Source organism: Maylandia zebra, linkage group LG7 (genome assembly GCF_041146795.1).
Source record: "Maylandia zebra isolate NMK-2024a linkage group LG7, Mzebra_GT3a, whole genome shotgun sequence".
Taxonomy (NCBI): Eukaryota; Metazoa; Chordata; class Actinopteri; order Cichliformes; family Cichlidae; genus Maylandia; species Maylandia zebra.
The window spans coordinates 69,471,791-69,489,994 of NC_135173.1; the positions used below are offsets into that span (position 1 = coordinate 69,471,791).

The window sequence follows — 18,204 nt, forward strand, 5'->3', positions numbered from 1 at the left end:
CTTTTTTCACTAATAGTGGCTAAAATGTTGTGATATTTGCTTTAGAATCACTGTGTCCAGGCAATCATTTCAAACTAAGGACAAAATATAGTTTACTTAAACACTGTTTTATGCTTTAAAACTCATTCATCATTTATTTTGAAAATTCAGACAATGCTTGCAGAGTTTGAATGAGTTTTTATGTGCCTTCAAATCATACAGTTTTTGTTCTTCTTCTTCTTGCTGCTTCAGGAATGAGCACAGCATTATATTTATTAGATAGTTTTAATGTGATTCAGATATTTTGATTTTCCATTGTTATCACTACCTACATCCGTGTTACCACATCCGGGATGGAAAATGCTCTCACTACATGACAGTAACTGATGTTATTAGTACTTCAGTATCTTCTTAGATGAAATTTGAGATTTTATTACTTGTGTTGTGGAACTGATGAGGAAACTAAATACTGGGTTTAATATTGTATTCAAAAAAATTTGTGCAGTCTTTAACTGCCAGCGCTCTTAAGCCTGTTGATGCTGTGTATCACAGTTCTCTTTTTTATGACTAGGGGCAGTTTCAACAGCAACCACTCTATTTTCTATGACTGCCATCTCCAAGTCCCAGAAAATCCCATGGGGTCCACGAACTATAGAAATGTTTTCAGTGGGAGACACATTTCGTCATCATCATGTGACTTCTCAGTCTCAGCTGATTGCAGGTTTCCAACCTTATGAGCAGTTCATCTGCACAATGATTAAAACTAAAACCACTGAAGGAACAATGGGCTGTGAGCTCAGTTTTGTAAATGGCCTCCTTGACTCCATGCTCAAACCAGCATTCCTCCCTGTCCACGATACATCCTCACCATTGAAAGAGTGTCCACTGGCCTGTAGGTGTAAATAGACTGCAGCGTCCTGGCCTAACCAGGTAGTTCCTCTGTGTTGTGGCATCTGCTTAGCCAGAGGTTGTTTGGTTGTAAAAATCAGCACTTAACAGTGTACAGGGGTAGGCAACGCCAGGCCTCAAGTGACAATGTCCTTCAGGTTTTAGATCTCATCCTGGTCAACACACCTGAATCAAATGATTAGTTCATTACCAGGCCTCTGGAGAACTTCAAGACATGCTGAAGAAGTCATTTAGCCATTTAAATCAGCTGTGTTGGATCCATGGCACATCTAAAGCAGGCCGGACACAGGCACTTGAATCCTGGCATTACCTATCTGTGTACATTATATTCCTTAGGTTGGGATTATTATTTGTTTGAATTATTTCCCAGCTCTATTATCAATTAAATTTAATGAGGATGAAAGGAAGCTAAAGAGTAAATTACTTATTTTACAGATGTGGCCTACCAGACACCGATCACACAGCGGTCCACTTGCCATTGGGTCACATTCACAAGTTCCTGTTAGCTGATCACATGACCCAACACTCCCCAAAGGATGACACCTGCACGCTGAAACACACACACACACACAGTCAGCCTGAAAGTTTCTGTCATGCTCATACCTTCAGCTCGTTGAAATCATCATATACACACAAGCAGGAGCTCCTTTGTTGAGAATGACAACAGGACAAATAAAGTTGTTTGGTCACCCTGACAACCCGTGGGGTCATCCTGCCTCAGGCTGAAGAAGCCATGTTTGCAGCGATCACAACGTTGACCCTCCACATTTTCTTTGCATACGCACTGACCGCTCAGAGCGTCACACTGACCGCCGCCACGTGAACCAGCTGGATCGCAGTTACATGCTGAAACACATCACCATTACATGGTATGACATCATCATCCCAAAGCTGTTACGTCATTTCACTCAATGCAGATTTATTTCTAAAGGACCAGATCAAAACAACATTATAAATTAAAGACCATACAATAATCATCATCTTGTTATGAGACAGCTTCCCTGAGAAACAAGGGGCTGATCTGTGTTGGGTAATCACCCTCCTCCTGAGGCTACAGTCATATCAACATAAACAGTGCTCTCGTTATTGTGCCATCAACTACAGATAGACAGTCTGCTACTACTGTGATTGAAATTGGCAATTACACACATTCTGTTTGCGACAAAAGTTATGCATGATACCATAGCTGTGATAAACTGAAAAAAACACTACACCCAAATCTACTGCCATCTTGATCAGAAATGTAGTGCTATACTGGAGCCAGGAGTGGACTTATCGGTCCACTGGGACACCGGCCTAAGCGTCATTATGGGCTGTGGTGAGGAGCCCATTTGATGAGAAAACAGCTTATGGACCAAGTCAAATTCATGGACCAAGCACGACTCCATCAGCCACAAACTTGCTGAGATTTAATTACCAGAACAACTGTCTGTGAAGGTTCTCAGTCATCCAGGTCATTGTAGTCTAAGGATCTTGGAAAGAAAAGCGTCTGGACTTCTTTAAGTTGCTTGAAGATGTTTCACCTCTCATCTGAGAAGCTTCTTCAGTTCTAAGGTCAAATGGTTGAACTCTGGGATTCTCCACCTAGAATTGAAGAAGCTTCTCGGATGAGAGGTGAAATGTCTTCAAGCAACTTAACGAATATCTGAATACCTGTACCATAAACATATTTTACTATCAGCTTTCACTGAGTTAATGGAGACTGTTACTGCACCATGTTGGTAAAAGTCATAAAGCACTGGGTTTGACATTCAGACATTACTGTTAACATAGAAAATATCCCATAAAGAGCTGCATTCTGACAAACATCCAGCCGCACCACTTCAGCAATGAAAGAAAATAATAGAAACAGAAAAAGGTGAGACTCATTTCTACAGGAACAGTGAGAGCATGAATATTCAAAAAGTAAAATAACAATAAAAGCTTACGTATGCAGGCTTGTGGGTCATCCTTCGCTCTCTGCGGATCCTGATACAAAAAAGGTTGACACTGTTCACACTGAGGCCCCATCCTGTTGTTGCCGCAGTCATCACACACACCGCCGCTCACACCTCCAGTCGCTTCGTAACGAGCTGCATCAAAGTGACACGAGTCCGAGTGACTGTGGCAATTACATGCTAAGAAAGACAGAAAACAGCATTTTAAAGTATAAAAGTTATGGAAAAAAATAATCATGTCAACAAACAAGATACAGAGGTGTTTAAGATTATCAAACAAATTTAAGTATAAAACAAAGATAACAAAACGGAACACAAGACGCAGTTTCTAAATGAAGTGGTTTATTATTACGGGGGGGGGGGGGGGGGGGGGGGGCAATTCCAAACCATCATGGCCCTGTGTGATTAAGTGATTGCCCCCTGAACCTAATAACTGGTTGGACCACCCTTAGCAGCAACAACTGCAATCAAGCATTTGTATTAACTGGCAATGACACTTTTACAGCCGTGGAGGAACTTTGGCCCACTCATCCTTGCAGAATTGTTGTAATTCAGCCACACTGGAGGTTTTTGGAGTATGAACTGCCTTTTTAAGGTGATGCCACAGCATCTCAATTGGATTAAGGTCAGGACTTTAACTAGGCCACTCCAAAGTGTTTTTTAAGCCATTCAGAGGTGGACTTGCTGCTGGGTTTTGATTATTGTCCTGCTACAGAAACCAAGTGCGCTTCAGCTTGAAGTCATGAACAGATGGCCTGCTATTCTCCTTCAGGATGTCTTGGTAGATGGCAAATTTCATGGTTACACTTACCACAGCAAGTTTTCCAGGTGCTGAGAAGGCAAAACAGCCCCAAACCATCACACTATCACCACCATATTTTAATGAAGCTATAATGTTGCTTTTCTAAAATGCTGTTAGTTTTATGCCAGATGTAATGGGGTGCACACCTTTCAAAAAGTTTAACTTTTGTCTTGTCAGTCCCCAGAGTATTTTCCCTAAAATTCTTGGGGATCATCAAGATGTTTTCTGGCCAAACTGATACAATCCTTTATTGTTCCTTTTGCCCAGCCACCTCTTTGCTGTAAGAACAGGAAGTGCTGTTTAACATTCACATTTTAACCTTGTAGACAATAATGGTCAGAGGTTTATAATTTTAAACTCCAAAAATTCTGCCAGAAAATGAGATTGGAGTGTAAAATTTTACTGAATTTTATTCCTCCTATTCCTATTTTTAATTTGTATTAATTTATGTTGATAAATAATGTCAAAGGTCCAGCTGGTTTATTTCTAATGGGAGAGAAAAGGCAGAAAGCTAATTTCACTCAGAGATGGAGACAGATAAGAAAGAAGGAGAGAAAGGAGAGAGGTTAGAATTAAAGGAAGGATCCTCATTTAAAGCTCACATGGAAGTAGGGCTGCCACGGTTAGTCGACTAGTCACGACTACGTCGACTATCAAAATCGTCAACGACTGATTTAATAGTTGACGCGTCGTTTGAAGCTTTGTAAGATCCCAAAAGACGCAGGAATAAGTAGCAGGATTTAAGAGTGTAATAACGGACTGAAACAGAAGATGGCAGCACTGCATGTACAAGGATGCCAGCTGCCGTTAAACCCCGAAGAAGAAAAAGTAGCTCTGACCCAGAATTCATAGCGCAGCCCAGCTCAGTTTCCAACAATGGCGGCAGCTAGTTAGTTTTAATGTTACTCTTATTATTCTTTCTGGGTCACAAAATAAACGTTTAACATATTTTCAGGCGAGAATGTAGCTGTGTAAACCTCAAATATCTGCTCAGTTTATCAGGACACCGCATATTTTCAAAAGCGCTCCGACGTTTTCGGAGACGTCTGTTACCCACTAGCTCGATAGCTAGCCGGGGGCGAGGCTCACTAGAGCCGTGAGAACACCGGCAAATCATTTTCAAACCCACCGCCGTCTTTCGCTACTCAGGTTAAACACGATATATGAGTCACTTAGATAACTTAAAAATGTTGTTGTTTGGCTTTTTTTTTTTTTAGTGTTTTATTTGTTCCTGAGTAAATCGGTTTGTCTGAGATTAAAGTTATAGTTTTTACACAGCTGAATAAACATCAAGCAGACAGCTGATTATCAGAAGTGTGAGATGCTCCAGAATTTACTCCGGTGTCCTGTTATAGTTTAGATAGCAAGGAGTTTATTAAACTTCACCGAAACAATCTGCAAATTTCATTAAAATTTAATAAACTATCATCTTGTCTTTATTTTTAGTTAGCACAGACCTTAAACACTTAAAGCTGTAAGCTAATGATAGTTATATAAGAGCAGATGCTGCTGGTGCAATAAGCTGTATGTTTTACGTCCAATGGGTGATGATCTGATTAGTCGACTAATCGCAAAAATAATCGTTTGTGGCAGCCCTACATGGAAGTCCTCATGTCTCTGAATCTGTACGTGACACATGATGTTTGTTCATAAAGTTGCTGCTAAACAAACTGAGGCAGACTGTGTTATTTAAAGGCTGCAGGTTAGTGCAGGATGAACAGGAGAGTTTACTGCACTGTGATGGGTTCAAAGTAAAGAACAGTGTGACTGCTGCACAGTGGCTGTGGGATCATGGTCACAGTTAGCTTCCATCAATTGCAGCAGAGACTCACTGACTGAATTCATACCAACTCTATAGTGTAATATAGAGGATGGACTCAGCCAGGACAGGTCAGGAAACATCTGCTCACATCTGGTTGAATTCAGCTGTGTAAGAAAATGGACTGAAGCTCTCAGCAGAAATGGTTGTGATTGTTTTCCCCACACTGAGACATTACAGCTGATTTTATGTTCCCTACCTGCTGAATCCGCGCTGACCTCTTCCCTGCTTATTTCCTGTTTAAAGTCCCCCTCTACAATTGAGGCAACAGGAAACAGAGCTATTTTATTTTACTTCTTTTTCGCTGCTCATGTTCTACTTTTCTGATTCAAGGTGAACACATTTATTAGAATTAAAATGATTTGAATAAAAATTTAGACTGAAATAATGTATTATAATTTACTAATATTATTTTATTATAACATTAATAAAAAAAATAGGTGGTAGAAAGTCTAAATCATGCTTAAATTGTGCAAGGTTGTTCTATGACCACACACAGAACCATTTATTGTTACTGAAAAGTGCTGATATTCAATTTTAAAATGGGACAAAAAACCATCAAATGCATCACCTGAGCTTCTAATTTTGTGTCTTTCATCTATTTTAATTTAACCTTTGTCTGGATCTAAAATAGATCAGAACAAAATAAATAATTCAGTCATTAAAGTGGACATATACTTTTGACTTTTAACCAGACAGCAAAATTTCATTTCACATCAAAGGAAAGTGTTTAAGAATGATTGAAAATCCCTAATAATCATATGCTATCCACAAATGTAAGCAATTCTACTTACTACTTACTCTAGTTGTAATTTGATATCATGTGAGGTATTCTGATATCTAAAATGAATCTGTAATACAGATGTAGCTTCTACAGAAGGAAGTTGACCTTCTGCTGCCTCAGCAAAAGTTCTTTGAAAGGGAAAACTGATTTCTTATTTTTTTATACGTTCAGGCTTTGCAAATATGCAAACATTTTGCAAACATCAGTTTGACAACTGAATCACAATGACATTTGTGTATTAGCCAAAAACCTAAAAATATTTTTGATAATGTTTCCAACAATCTCTTTTTTTTAAAATAAAACATTAAAAAGTGATACATTTATGTCAATTTGAGTTACCTCGGCAGATGTCTGCTGCACCCTCTCCTCCAGGCTTCCAGGGGGAGTCGTTGTGAAAATCCTGACATCTCTCACAGTTTTCTCCAGCTGTATTGTGCTTACAAACACATTGTCTGTGAACCTGAAATCAGAAAATATCTTTACCTGCTGAGCTCAACTGCAGTTTCAGGTGTAGTGTGATGTCAAGGGAAAAATGATGCATACACACATTTGATTAAAAATGTGCAGAGGTTATATTAGGACTCCATCTATTTTCCCCTGCTGGCCAGAACACCAGTTTTACCCAAAGACCACTGATTTGTGGATAGCAGAGGTCACACATGCATGATGACTTTTTCTAATTCTTAAGCCACAGCTGCCCAAATACATATAATCTTTTCTCTCAATTTTTGCCTTCATCTTTAATTTCTTTTTACTGACTTTCAAGTTCTTGATTCGCCTTTCAAAGCTGTTTGTTAAAAACAAAAAACCCAGCACGTTAACATTGATTAAATCACAATACAATACAATTTTATTTATATAGCACATTTAAAACCAAAGTGCTTCACAATAATGCAATAAGTCATTGTTATAAAATATTAACAAAGTACAAAAACAAGTACTAGTACTAATCCTAACAGATGGGAAGCACTAATCACTTTAAATAATCAAGTTAATCACTGAAGGACGAATAATTTCAGACCGGCTCTACTCCATACCATGCCAGGCTGGGTGAAAACGTCCCTGTGGACTCCAGCCATGGGCACACACTGGCTGGCGTGTCCGTTACAGAAACAGCTTCCTTGAACCACCATGTTGTAAACAGAATAGTAATATTTGTCCTGAGGGTTCCTGCGTTTTCGACTCAGCAGTGTGTCACCAAGTGTGAAAAGACGTGTGAAGTTCACCCGAATGTTTGTCACGGTGGTCAGATCTGAGGATGATGATCAGAACAATATTCAGTTTTACACGTTTCCCCTATTCCCATTAAAATGTTCCATTTGACAGACACATTAAAAGTGTCAGGGCTGCTGAGCGCCATTTGTTAGGGTCTATCTTCAGTCTGTCGCTGGGAAGTTTTTCCCAATGATGAATATGCAGAGAACATAATTGGAGATACATTTTCTGAATTTCAGGAGGGGGACTACGCCTCTAAACACGCCCCTTCCAGCTCTTATCTATATATAACCATTTATATATATATATATATTTATATATATATATATATACATTTCTACAAGCTCTTTTGTCTCGTTTTCGTGCACCACTCTCCCTCTCCTTTTTCAAGTCTTTCACTTCTTCACTTCACATTAGTACATGAGGGATCTGCCAGGCCTAGGAGACGCCTCCAGTTCAACTCCAAACTGCAGTTCAATTCATGTTTAAGCCATTCACTATTATCTATTCAAAAAAAGCTGTTAAACCTCAAATAACGACGTGGGCCCAGCTAGTGAATGATACATTTATTGGAGGCTCATTAGACATCTATTGTACCTCTTGTTAAAGAGCGTAAACCCCTGAGGCAAAAAAATGGGTGAAAGACTAAAACCTGCAGTTCCTCTAATGTTCGCAGCACATTGGTCCCCTTAGGCTATGTTCACACTGCAAGTCTTAATGCTTAATTCCGATTTTTTGATCAAATCAGATTTTTTTGGTCTGCTCGTTCACACTACAAATAAAATGTGACAGCAAACACGCTCTAGTGTGAACCCTCAAAGCGGCCCGCATGCGCAAAGAGATGTCACACACAACGCGCTCCGTTTAGACCCAGAGCAACAGTATGTTTGACTGATGACCTTAATATAAAGACTTGTTTCAGACCTTATGTTTCCCAATTTTGCTTTAAGTTATAAAGTTATTTTGTTATTTACATATGGCCTAGTAATTATCCTTATTGCTGTTTTAGAGAGGAGCGGTGCTTTAAAGGATAGCTGCAGACTTCTGTCAGAATCTGCAGATTATACAGTACAAATAAAATGTTCACGTTTCTCCAACGTTGTCTTCCCAACAGTTTTACTAACATCTACACTTGCTGGCCAGGAAGTGTTCACGATGTCTTCTCGTGCACTTCTCCGGTGCTAATAATTGGCGTCTGTCCTGTGTCAGTGATGTAAAAGACGGATTTAATGCGACATGATCATTCAAACTGCAGTCGCTTTCTAAAACATCATATATGTATCAGATTCAGCACCACATACGAAAGTGACCCAGATCGGATCTGTTCACACTGTCATACCATGATCGGATATGGGTCGCATAGGGTCAAAAAGGTCAGATTTGATGCACTTTCGCCTGCAGTGTGAATGTAGCCTTAGACTCCCATGTTAAAACGTTATAAAAGAAATAAGCCTGACCCCCCCCCGCAGTTTGCCCCAGGGCAACTATGGTTTGCCTCCACCAGTGTGTGAATGTGAGAGTGAATGTATAGTGGAATTGTAAAGCACTTTGAGTGTCTAGAAAAGCGCTATATAAATGCAATCCATTATTATTATTATTACATATAAACACAGTGACAGCTATTTAGGAAAACCTCACCGTGGATGTTCGGTGCATGAGGGTTTTCTGTTTTAAAGACAGGATCAAGAGCTTTCAGGACCACCTAGAGGACAAATATAAGAAATACAAACATATTTACTTACACAGAACCAGTATAAAAAAGCATCATTAATGCTTTGCTGTTATATTACTTCATCATTTTATCATTCCTGTGAATTAGTTTCAGTTTTGTCTCAATGAATTCTTATGACAAAGTCCAGAATGACTGAAGCCCAGGGGAGCTATAGAAAAAAGCTCATGTTCACACTGGCTGTAGTTACAATTGTTACCTCTCCAACTAAGGATGGTTCTGATCCAGAGTATCTGCTGTCACAGACAACGTCATCGATGCTCCTGGCGGGCGCAGTCGACACTGAAGGGAAATGAAGAGAACAGTCTTCTGCAAAGTAACGGACAACTGTCCAACTTCGCCCAAAATCCCTTGATCGTTCCACCAACATGGCTGCTGGCCGAAAACTCTGCACAGAGCAGATTAGCATTATTTTAATGTTTGATTAGGCAAATGTTAAAGGTGTAGGCTCTTTTCTATTCATACGACTTTTTGACTAACATTAAGTTAATTCCCTAAAAACATTAAATTCAGTACGCTTTAGAGGTATACCTTGAACCTGAGGACCAGGTGACTGAACTGGAACATAGTCTCCAGATTTAACTGGATGCTGACATTATGAACTCCTGCACAGAAGGCAAACACAGAGCAGACTTACAGTGTTGCAGATTATTTGTGATAGCATATTTTAACTGTAACGTTCCACAAACAGTAAGTCGTGTTTCTTTGTCACACACAGAGCAGTAGGGGTAGAGTTGCACAGCTAAGTGCTTTCTCTTACCCAAACACATTCTGCCACCTAAACAAAATGTTTTTTGTAACTAATATATTGATTTCACATAGTTTTCCTTCTCCCTCTGATTGGACAGTTTGTTGTTGCAGAAATACTCAAACTTACCAGTCTCCGACTGCCACCACTTCAGCTTTCTCTCGAGGTCAAAATTTGTGATGACATTCTCAATACGATGGCTGTTTGGGCTGTTGTAGCGATGATATGGTAGCCGAGAGTCACATGTGAAACATTTCTGCCCCTCCTATGAATAAACATAAACCAGCCTGATCAATGATTACCTCTGGGTTTATAATACTACAAGTAAACTACATGAAATATCATTACTTTAGTAGTAATGATATTTCATGTAGTTTATTGTAGTTAATTTCATTTATTAAGTATTTCAATCACCATAAAGGAGGTAATGCTTATTTCTTCATTATACCAACGCCTACAAATCATGGAAAAGGCTATTAGCCCAGGCAAAAATAGCATCTTCCATGATATAACAAATTTATTTTGTTATTGATCAATGCAGAAGACAGAGTCATGCTTTAAGCTGTGCTTGAAGAGCCTGAACATACAATTTAAAACTGGATCATTGCCAAGTTGTCTGTTATTTTTACTTGTTCATCCTTTGAGCCTTTTCATGCTCGGGTGATTCACCAGTCAGAAGAACTTTGAATGCTGGAGAAATAATGCAAAGATTGACGATACATCAGAAGGAAAAGAAAATAAAGAGAAAAGCATACACGACGGGAGAGGTGGAAATGATCCTCAGGGTGAAGAGAACAGCGTCAGATAATAAAGACACAGATCTGAACATGCTTCAGTATGAAGACCAGCCAGAAACATCAATCAAAGAGAAAATGAGTTCAGCTGTAGTTTATTCACACACAGGCTGACATATCTTGCTTCACTTAACACACACACACACACACACACTTTGTGTGTATGAATTTTCTATTTGACCTCCAGATATCCGATGATGCAGTAATTTTGTGGTCCATCCAGACCACAAGTGGATGACGCTGAGAGCTGAGCAGCACGACCCACCAAAAGGTCACCCAGCTGGGGGTTACAGGAGCTGATGGGGCATGGGTCCTGGAAGTCCTTGTAGTCCTGAAGGTGAACTGCTGGAAGGAAAGCTGCAGAGAGACAAACTGACCAAAGACATTTGAGGTATTGGACATTTCTTCCAGACTCGGGAAAGTAGGTCTTTTAACAGACATAAAAATAAAATAGTTGTCTGCAGTTTAAATATTTCAGCATATCGTTAAATCGATCCTTTTTTCCAAAGCGTCACAGTGAAGTGTTTTTTTTTTCTAAATTATAGCTTTCTAGAAGGAGAAAGGTGTTCACATTTTTGTTTTTACAAGAGTTATGATGAGAACTAAAAATAAGTTTAAATTTAATAGATTGGGAAGAAAAACACGTGACAACAAGAGGAAAACCTTCAACAAGTGATTGCATGTCTGCAAATCTTCAGCTAAAATACCTTGAACAGCACACCTGATCAACCTGACAACTGCTCCCTGCCCTGGCCATAACAACTTGGACTTTTCCCTCAAAGAGGAGGTGCACCTGCAGGTGTTGGACATCACATCTCACAACATGAGAACTGCAATGTCACTTTCTTTACAGGAAGTTTTATTCATTGTTAGATTAAACATTGAATTCTAATGTTTTGTTATCCAGGTCATGGTAAAGAGTTTGAAAAGAAAGTGATTGGAATTGTCATGGTTTGCGTGAGTGCTGGGTTTTTTTCACAATCCTGGCATTTCCACCTCTGGGCAGAGCTGCCGCATCACTGCTGAAAGGCTGCACCTAAGCCGGCAGCCCAGATTGTCTGCTAGCCCTCATTAGTCGCGGTTATAGTTATTCCTAAATTTGACTTTCTTCTCACAGAAAATCTCCGGATGTTGCTGAGACTCACTGCCATAGCCTGCCTTGGTTCAATCGCTTCAACTCGCAGTTTCTCCAACTATGCTCACCTGCCTTGCTCCCCACCCAGCACTCTGACTTTAACAGATCACTCATTGGATTACCTTTGCACCTCACCCTGACCACCTACCCCTCTATGCTTCACCTGCGCCTGTGAAAAGACTTTGCAATTCACAACTTACACCTTGGATCAGCATCTGAAACCCATTCTAACACCTGTTTCCCTCATTTCAGTGAGTGAGAATACCACCACACCCTTTCCCTCTGTCCCACACCCCAGGGGTCCTGCACTGGAAGTGTCCAACTGTTTGCCATCTATAATCCAGTTTTGAGATCCTTCCCAGGCCCTCTTTTGGGATCACTCCTACTAGGGTTTAAATACCCAGGGCTCTCCACCATTTCATTTTATACCTGGAGACGCTTCTTGGATGCGAGGTGAACTGTCTTCAGGAAACTTAAAGAAGTCCAGGTGCTTTGTTTCCAAGCTCTAGTGATTTTAATGGTCCTTCCTTCACTGAGTGAAAGTTCAGAAAACATATGGCAGTGATTAGAAACTGAACTTACCGATGAAAAAGTGAAAGATCATGTTGTGCTGAGGCTGGTCAGGTAGATTCCACAGATCTCTAGCAAATTCTTCTTACTCTGAGCACAAAAACATGTAAACATCTTCATCACATTTATTGCTAAATTACTCATTTCGTGATTGCTAATCTAAGGTCAGTTTTATCTGCATAAACAATAAAATGTATATTTAACAAAACCAAACACATTTAAGGGAAACAAACAAAAATCACACCGATAATTTTTCATGTTCTTATCAATAAACAGTTCAATTCTGTTTTATTGATAGAGCAGTTCACAACAATAATCACTTCTGAATTGACTCTTATCCAGCCTCTTAACATTTCATTTGCTGTTGGCTGCTCTGTTAACTGAGTCTCTATCTTTACACTGTGGAGTCCCCTGGAAAAGTTGAAACAGATATTGTATTTTAATTGTGTTATGAGACAAACAATTCTAGTAAGCACATGACAAATATGTCATCATTAATGTCACCATATATGACAAAATAAAGAAAAAGTGATTTGTAAATAAGATAGTAATCTCATGTACTATAACTAGAAAATGGTTATGAAAAATCTGCTAACCTTCGATTAAATGCTAGTTCTTTCTTTTTTTTCAAACTGAATAAAAGAAAGTGGGGTATTGGTTGAATATAATATGCCTCCTCCCATTTAAATAAAAGAGCCTGACAGAGCAGTATGTTTTCACAGAGCAATCAAATGCAACCCCCTGAGGGGACTGATGCACTTTCACAGGAATGAAAGGAAAATGAAGTTTTGCTGAACATTTCAACACCTTCCATGCGTTTAAGCCAGTTTTATTGCACAAGTTCTTTATGGAGAGGCAAGTTATCATTTTGTGTTGTTTCTAAGTTAGCTTTATTGTCCCCTGCAGGGAAAGTGCTATGGGAAACAGAAGTGGATAGGTATGTTGGATCAGTATGTTCACAACATAGTAAATATAAACAGATTTCCAACTTGTTTTTCGAAACAGTTGGAACACTGTAAAGGTTAAAAAGGTAGGTAAAAAATTAATAACAAAAACAATTTTCCCAGGAAAAGGCATAATCCAGATGGGAGCTAGTGTTTCTCATCATTCAAACTTCTCCGTGATTTACATGTAAAACACTGACTTAATCGTGTTAGTGATGTGCAAAAACAAAGCTTTCTCTGGACTCCTTAGAATGCCTAACACGAAAAATACAAATACTCTAAATATTCATGCTCACAAATTTTGCACAAGTTAAATAGGATTTGCAAATTACATTTCAAGATGTGCGTGTGTGTGTGTGTGTGTGTGTAATGGAATGAAGTACTGAATATTTATCATGCTCCTGGGAATATTGTTTATAGGTATGAACTTAAAGTGATAAATATCTTGATGTGATCTGTCACACATCCTTATAGCCACAATCGATTAGAATGGTCTGACAGGACCTTGAACATATTTAAAAAGTACAATTGTCGAATGACAAAAACTGTCAAAAACTTGGTGGTAACATTTATATGTACACTGAAAATACCCACCAACCTTTAATTTCTACTTTAGAATAGTGAAACGATAAAACAAATTCATAGGTTCACAATTTAACACACCAACTATTAATTACCAATTATATCTACAACCCCAAATACATTTCAGTGCAGAGCAATTAACGCTTCACAAAATACTGTTTGCAGGCTTACAGTTCTATGAAATGCGAATTATTCCAGTTAAATTGAACAAATCAGCTGATCATATGAGGTACAAAGCTGCCTGACTTTTCTAACAGCAGGTCCAGTTTTGACTTAAAAGATAGTTGATAGACTTAATTAGAGTAAATATGGAACATACCTACTTCTGCCTCCATCGCAAAAGAAAGAACACATCTGGGCAGGTAACAGCACACCTGAGACATATGCAGCCTCAGGCTGTACTTATCAGTGTGAGAGATAAAAAAAAAAGGCAAAGAGAGAAAGTGAGAAAGTCGGTGTGTGTAAGAGAGAATATTGCACAGGCATAACTCCCATAGGAGAGGGATTGGGAGGGTTTTTTATCTTCGCATTTGTCATGTTGTACCAGAACAAAAAGAGCAGGTAAAATAAAATCAAATTCAAATTTTATTTGTCAGTTACACAATCATACACAGCAAGACATGCAGTGAAGTGCTTATTAGTGTGCAATTCCAGACCAGTATAAATACAACTAGAGAGGGAAAATTTCAGAAGAAATTTTAAATGTGCCTATGCTGCTGCCAATGAGTGTAGTTTACCATTCATACGACTACAGGGAGCAAAGAGGCACAGAAAAGAAGACCAGACACCAGCGAGGGAGGATAAGAAGGACAGACGCAACAACATTGTCATCCCCTATGTAGCTGGTGTATCAGAAAAACTCAGGAGAGTTTTCTCCAAGCATGACATCCCGGTGCATTTCAGACCCAGCAACACGCTCAGACACAAACTGGTTCACCCGAAAGATAAAACGCCAAAACACAGACTTAACAACGTGGTGTTTGCTGTACAGTGCAGCGAGGAATGCCCAGACCTCTACATTGGAGAGACCAAACAGCCACTTCACAAGCGCATGGCACAACACAGAAGAGCCACCTCCACAGGACAAGACTCAGCAGTCCATCTGCATCTTAAGGATAAAGGTCTCTTTCGAGGATGCCAATGTTCACATTTTGGACAGAGAGGACAGATGGTTTGAAAGAGGAGTGAAAGAAGCATCTATGTCCACTGTGAGCGACCATCTTTGAACAGAGGCGGGGGTTTACGACACCAACTCTCTGCCATCTATAATCCAGTTTTGAGATCCCTCCCAGACGCCTTAACGCCCACTCACATCCTGGGCCATCTGACCTCAGGAATTCGCATGATAAGGTGGGGCCAGGTTTCACAATGAACCCACCCGAAACTCTGGCTGATTGGGTCCCACACCCAGTTTCACACCTTGGCTCAGGCGATTAGAGGATCATCAGGGGGTCCTTTTGTCCCTCTGTGGGGGGTCACTCCCACTAGGTTTATATAGGGCTTTGGAGTTGACGTCACACCGCAATGCATTGTGGGAGCGCAGCGCCAATCTACGAATTAAAACAAACACACTGTGTTGGAACCACGACTACAAGAAAGATGCTTAAAAGCAGCTCAAAAGAGAATGAACTGTATAGAGACCGATTGCGTCCAGAGGCGAAGCAGCTGTACTTGCAGAAAATAGCGTGCATTGGAAATGTGGACCCGTATGAAATACGGCCGTGGAGTAGAAACCCCGAACACCTAGCGCTATTTTGTACCTTGTCTGTGGAGTCAGCGCGTACAAGTCGTCATTCAAACAAAGGTAAGTCAGCTCGAGTACTGCGAGTGAAATGCGTTTGATTTCCCTGCAAACATTCACATTAGTGCAGCATAAATTCATTCATGAGGGGAAATTACAGTGAGAACATGTGGAGGCTGTTAGAGGGATAACAGTGAGTTCAGTGCATTGATGTGACATTGTCCTGAAGGATTGTTATTCTTTATGGTTAAAGAAATTGCACTAATTTATTCATATTTATTATAAATAATCCTAATTACACATCTTGCTTACATGTTTGTATCCTGTGTCACTAAAAATACATTTTATTTTAGTTTTATATATTGATCAATGACCTGCAGAATCTCCTTATCATATTAAGGGATTCATAATTGTCACTTTATGCTTTCTCCATCTCTACAGTGATGACATCCTTGCATTTCATACTTTAGGTTCATTTTCTGCAGGCAGGTTTCTGACAGAACAGGCAGATTTACACTATAACATGCAGCGTTCTATAGATGGACACATAAAGAAATGAAAAATTACATGTGCTAACTTTCTAGACACTTTGTTACATTTATGATAAAGTAGATTAAACACATTTGTGTCGGCCTTGGCTCATAGTTCTTGTCTTTAAATGAACTTTGTGTGTGTTTCAGGTGCTGCACTCTAAGACTGAATGAACCAGCATTGCAGCCATGGGTCACTGTGAGCATCACAGGGAAGGTTGAAGTCGCCCACTGCACCTGTATGGCCGGAGTCGCAGAGACCTGCAGCCATGTCGCTGCTCTTCTGTTTAATGTAGAAGCAACAGTGTTGATCCGTGGCACAAGGACTGTTACAGATGAACCTGCATACTGGGTTTTGCTGGGTAATATGACCAAGATACAGCCAGAGGTTGGCCATAAGATAGACTTCTCCTCTTCAGCTGCCCAAAAAAAGGCTCTTGATCAAAACATAAACAGACCATCTGTAGTGACAGGTAAAAGGAGCCGTCCTCAAAAAAGAAAACCCCCACCTGCTACTGTGGAGTCTAGATGTATGCTTGTAGTGCACTGCCGTGTAAATAATTTGCATTAACTGAATATGTACTGACTGAGTCCCACTGTTCAAAAGTTGAATAAAGAAACAAACTAAATTTTGCCTCTTTTTTTATTTTATTAAAACCACTTTATAGAACATCACATCAGTAACAGTGTAAAATAATTAAACTATTAAACTATCTTGTTCAGAGAGGGAGGAGGAACGTCCCCCGAAATATTTTTTAAATGGTGCACTGTCTTAATGAGTTTATGAATGATGTGAACCTTTGCTGAGAAGTCAGGATCATCTGACTGTATTTTCTTCTGTGGAGGTGCGGCCCGGTCCGTGTGTGAATAAAGATCAGCAGGTGAATTTATTAAAGTGTGAGTTCAGGTGAAATCAGAGAGGTGTGTGTTAAAGAGTGTGTAACTGCCCACTGTGACGTCACATCCACAGTGTGTCATCAGTGTTTGTGGTCACAGTGTTTCTGTTTTCATATTCAGGTTCTCGTTTAAAGTCTCTGTCGTTCACACGTTACTGTTAAATGTTTGAATGTGAGTGTGTGCCTGTGTAACAGCGCCCTCTAGTGGACGAGCTGGCCTCCTGCACTATGAGCTCTCCAGACAGGAATGAGCTTTGAGCAGCTCTATGTAACCCTGGTAAACATAGCTGTCAATAAATAAAGCCTGCTAGTAAAAACAGTCATAAGAAATAGATTACAGGTGATAAATAATCAATAAATAGATCATAATGGTTAAAAAACTAATTAAAAAACATCAACAATGATGCAATTCATGATATAGTGTTTCATTTGTGTTTAAAAACATGTGAAAGGTTAAACTTGCTGCTTCACTGTTTTCGTGTTAATTCAGGTAAAATGGGTAAAATATGTGTTCAGACTCTTATTACAACTATAATAAGAACATAACTGAATGGGACTTGGTGAGTAGTGTTAGTGAGATGAAGCTTCGTGATGAACTGAAGCTTCTATCCAACTGGTCGATTTATGGTTTGAAGCATTGTGATGATTCATTTGCTCTACTGCGCCATCAAGTGGACGATTCTAGTGAAACAGACTCTGTGATTATAATGATGTGATGTGTAAACCTCTAAACTGAATATATACATTCTTTTCATGGTTATTTATCCCGAATATTTTCTCAGTGTGTCTGATACAAAAGAGAAAGTGGAAACTTTTGATATGATTGTGTAACTGTTAGGGCTCGGTATCGTCACTGATTTCTAGAATCGATTCCACGATTGGATTCTGATCATGCATCACTACATATCCATATTTTTATATCTATAAAAAGAAAGCTGACACTTGCCAGACTTTATCAAAGGTGTGAGCGTCACAGCAGAGGCCTTTGTGTCAAAGTAGCTGAGGATAAAACAGAGAAACATGAAGGTGATTTTCCTGCCCTGGATTTTATAAAAATATTCTGCAGTACATCAAAAACGAAAGAAAACCA

At 39.5% G+C, this 18,204-nt stretch overlaps 1 protein-coding gene across 4 annotated transcripts in view; it reads right to left on the reverse strand.

Annotated features, from left to right (window-relative positions):
• Window positions 1-14,322, reverse strand: part of lamb4 (laminin, beta 4) — a 69,486-nt gene extending 55,164 nt beyond the window's left edge. For all 4 annotated transcript variants that reach the window (XM_076887011.1, XM_076887008.1, XM_076887010.1 and 1 more), the window contains exons 1-12: window positions 14,267-14,322; window positions 12,434-12,511; window positions 10,898-11,088; window positions 10,052-10,187; window positions 9,706-9,779; window positions 9,374-9,562; window positions 9,084-9,147; window positions 7,268-7,482; window positions 6,570-6,690; window positions 2,817-3,005; window positions 1,579-1,734; window positions 1,335-1,438 (exon numbers count right to left, since the gene is read on the reverse strand). In XM_076887011.1, the coding sequence (XP_076743126.1) occupies window positions 1,335-1,438; window positions 1,579-1,734; window positions 2,817-3,005; window positions 6,570-6,690; window positions 7,268-7,482; window positions 9,084-9,147; window positions 9,374-9,562; window positions 9,706-9,779; window positions 10,052-10,187; window positions 10,898-11,088; window positions 12,434-12,455 (1,461 nt within the window). In that variant the 5' untranslated portion in view covers window positions 12,456-12,511; window positions 14,267-14,322. The remainder of the gene's footprint in view (window positions 1-1,334; window positions 1,439-1,578; window positions 1,735-2,816; window positions 3,006-6,569; window positions 6,691-7,267; window positions 7,483-9,083; window positions 9,148-9,373; window positions 9,563-9,705; window positions 9,780-10,051; window positions 10,188-10,897; window positions 11,089-12,433; window positions 12,512-14,266) is intronic.
• Between the last annotated feature and the right edge of the window lie 3,882 nt (window positions 14,323-18,204).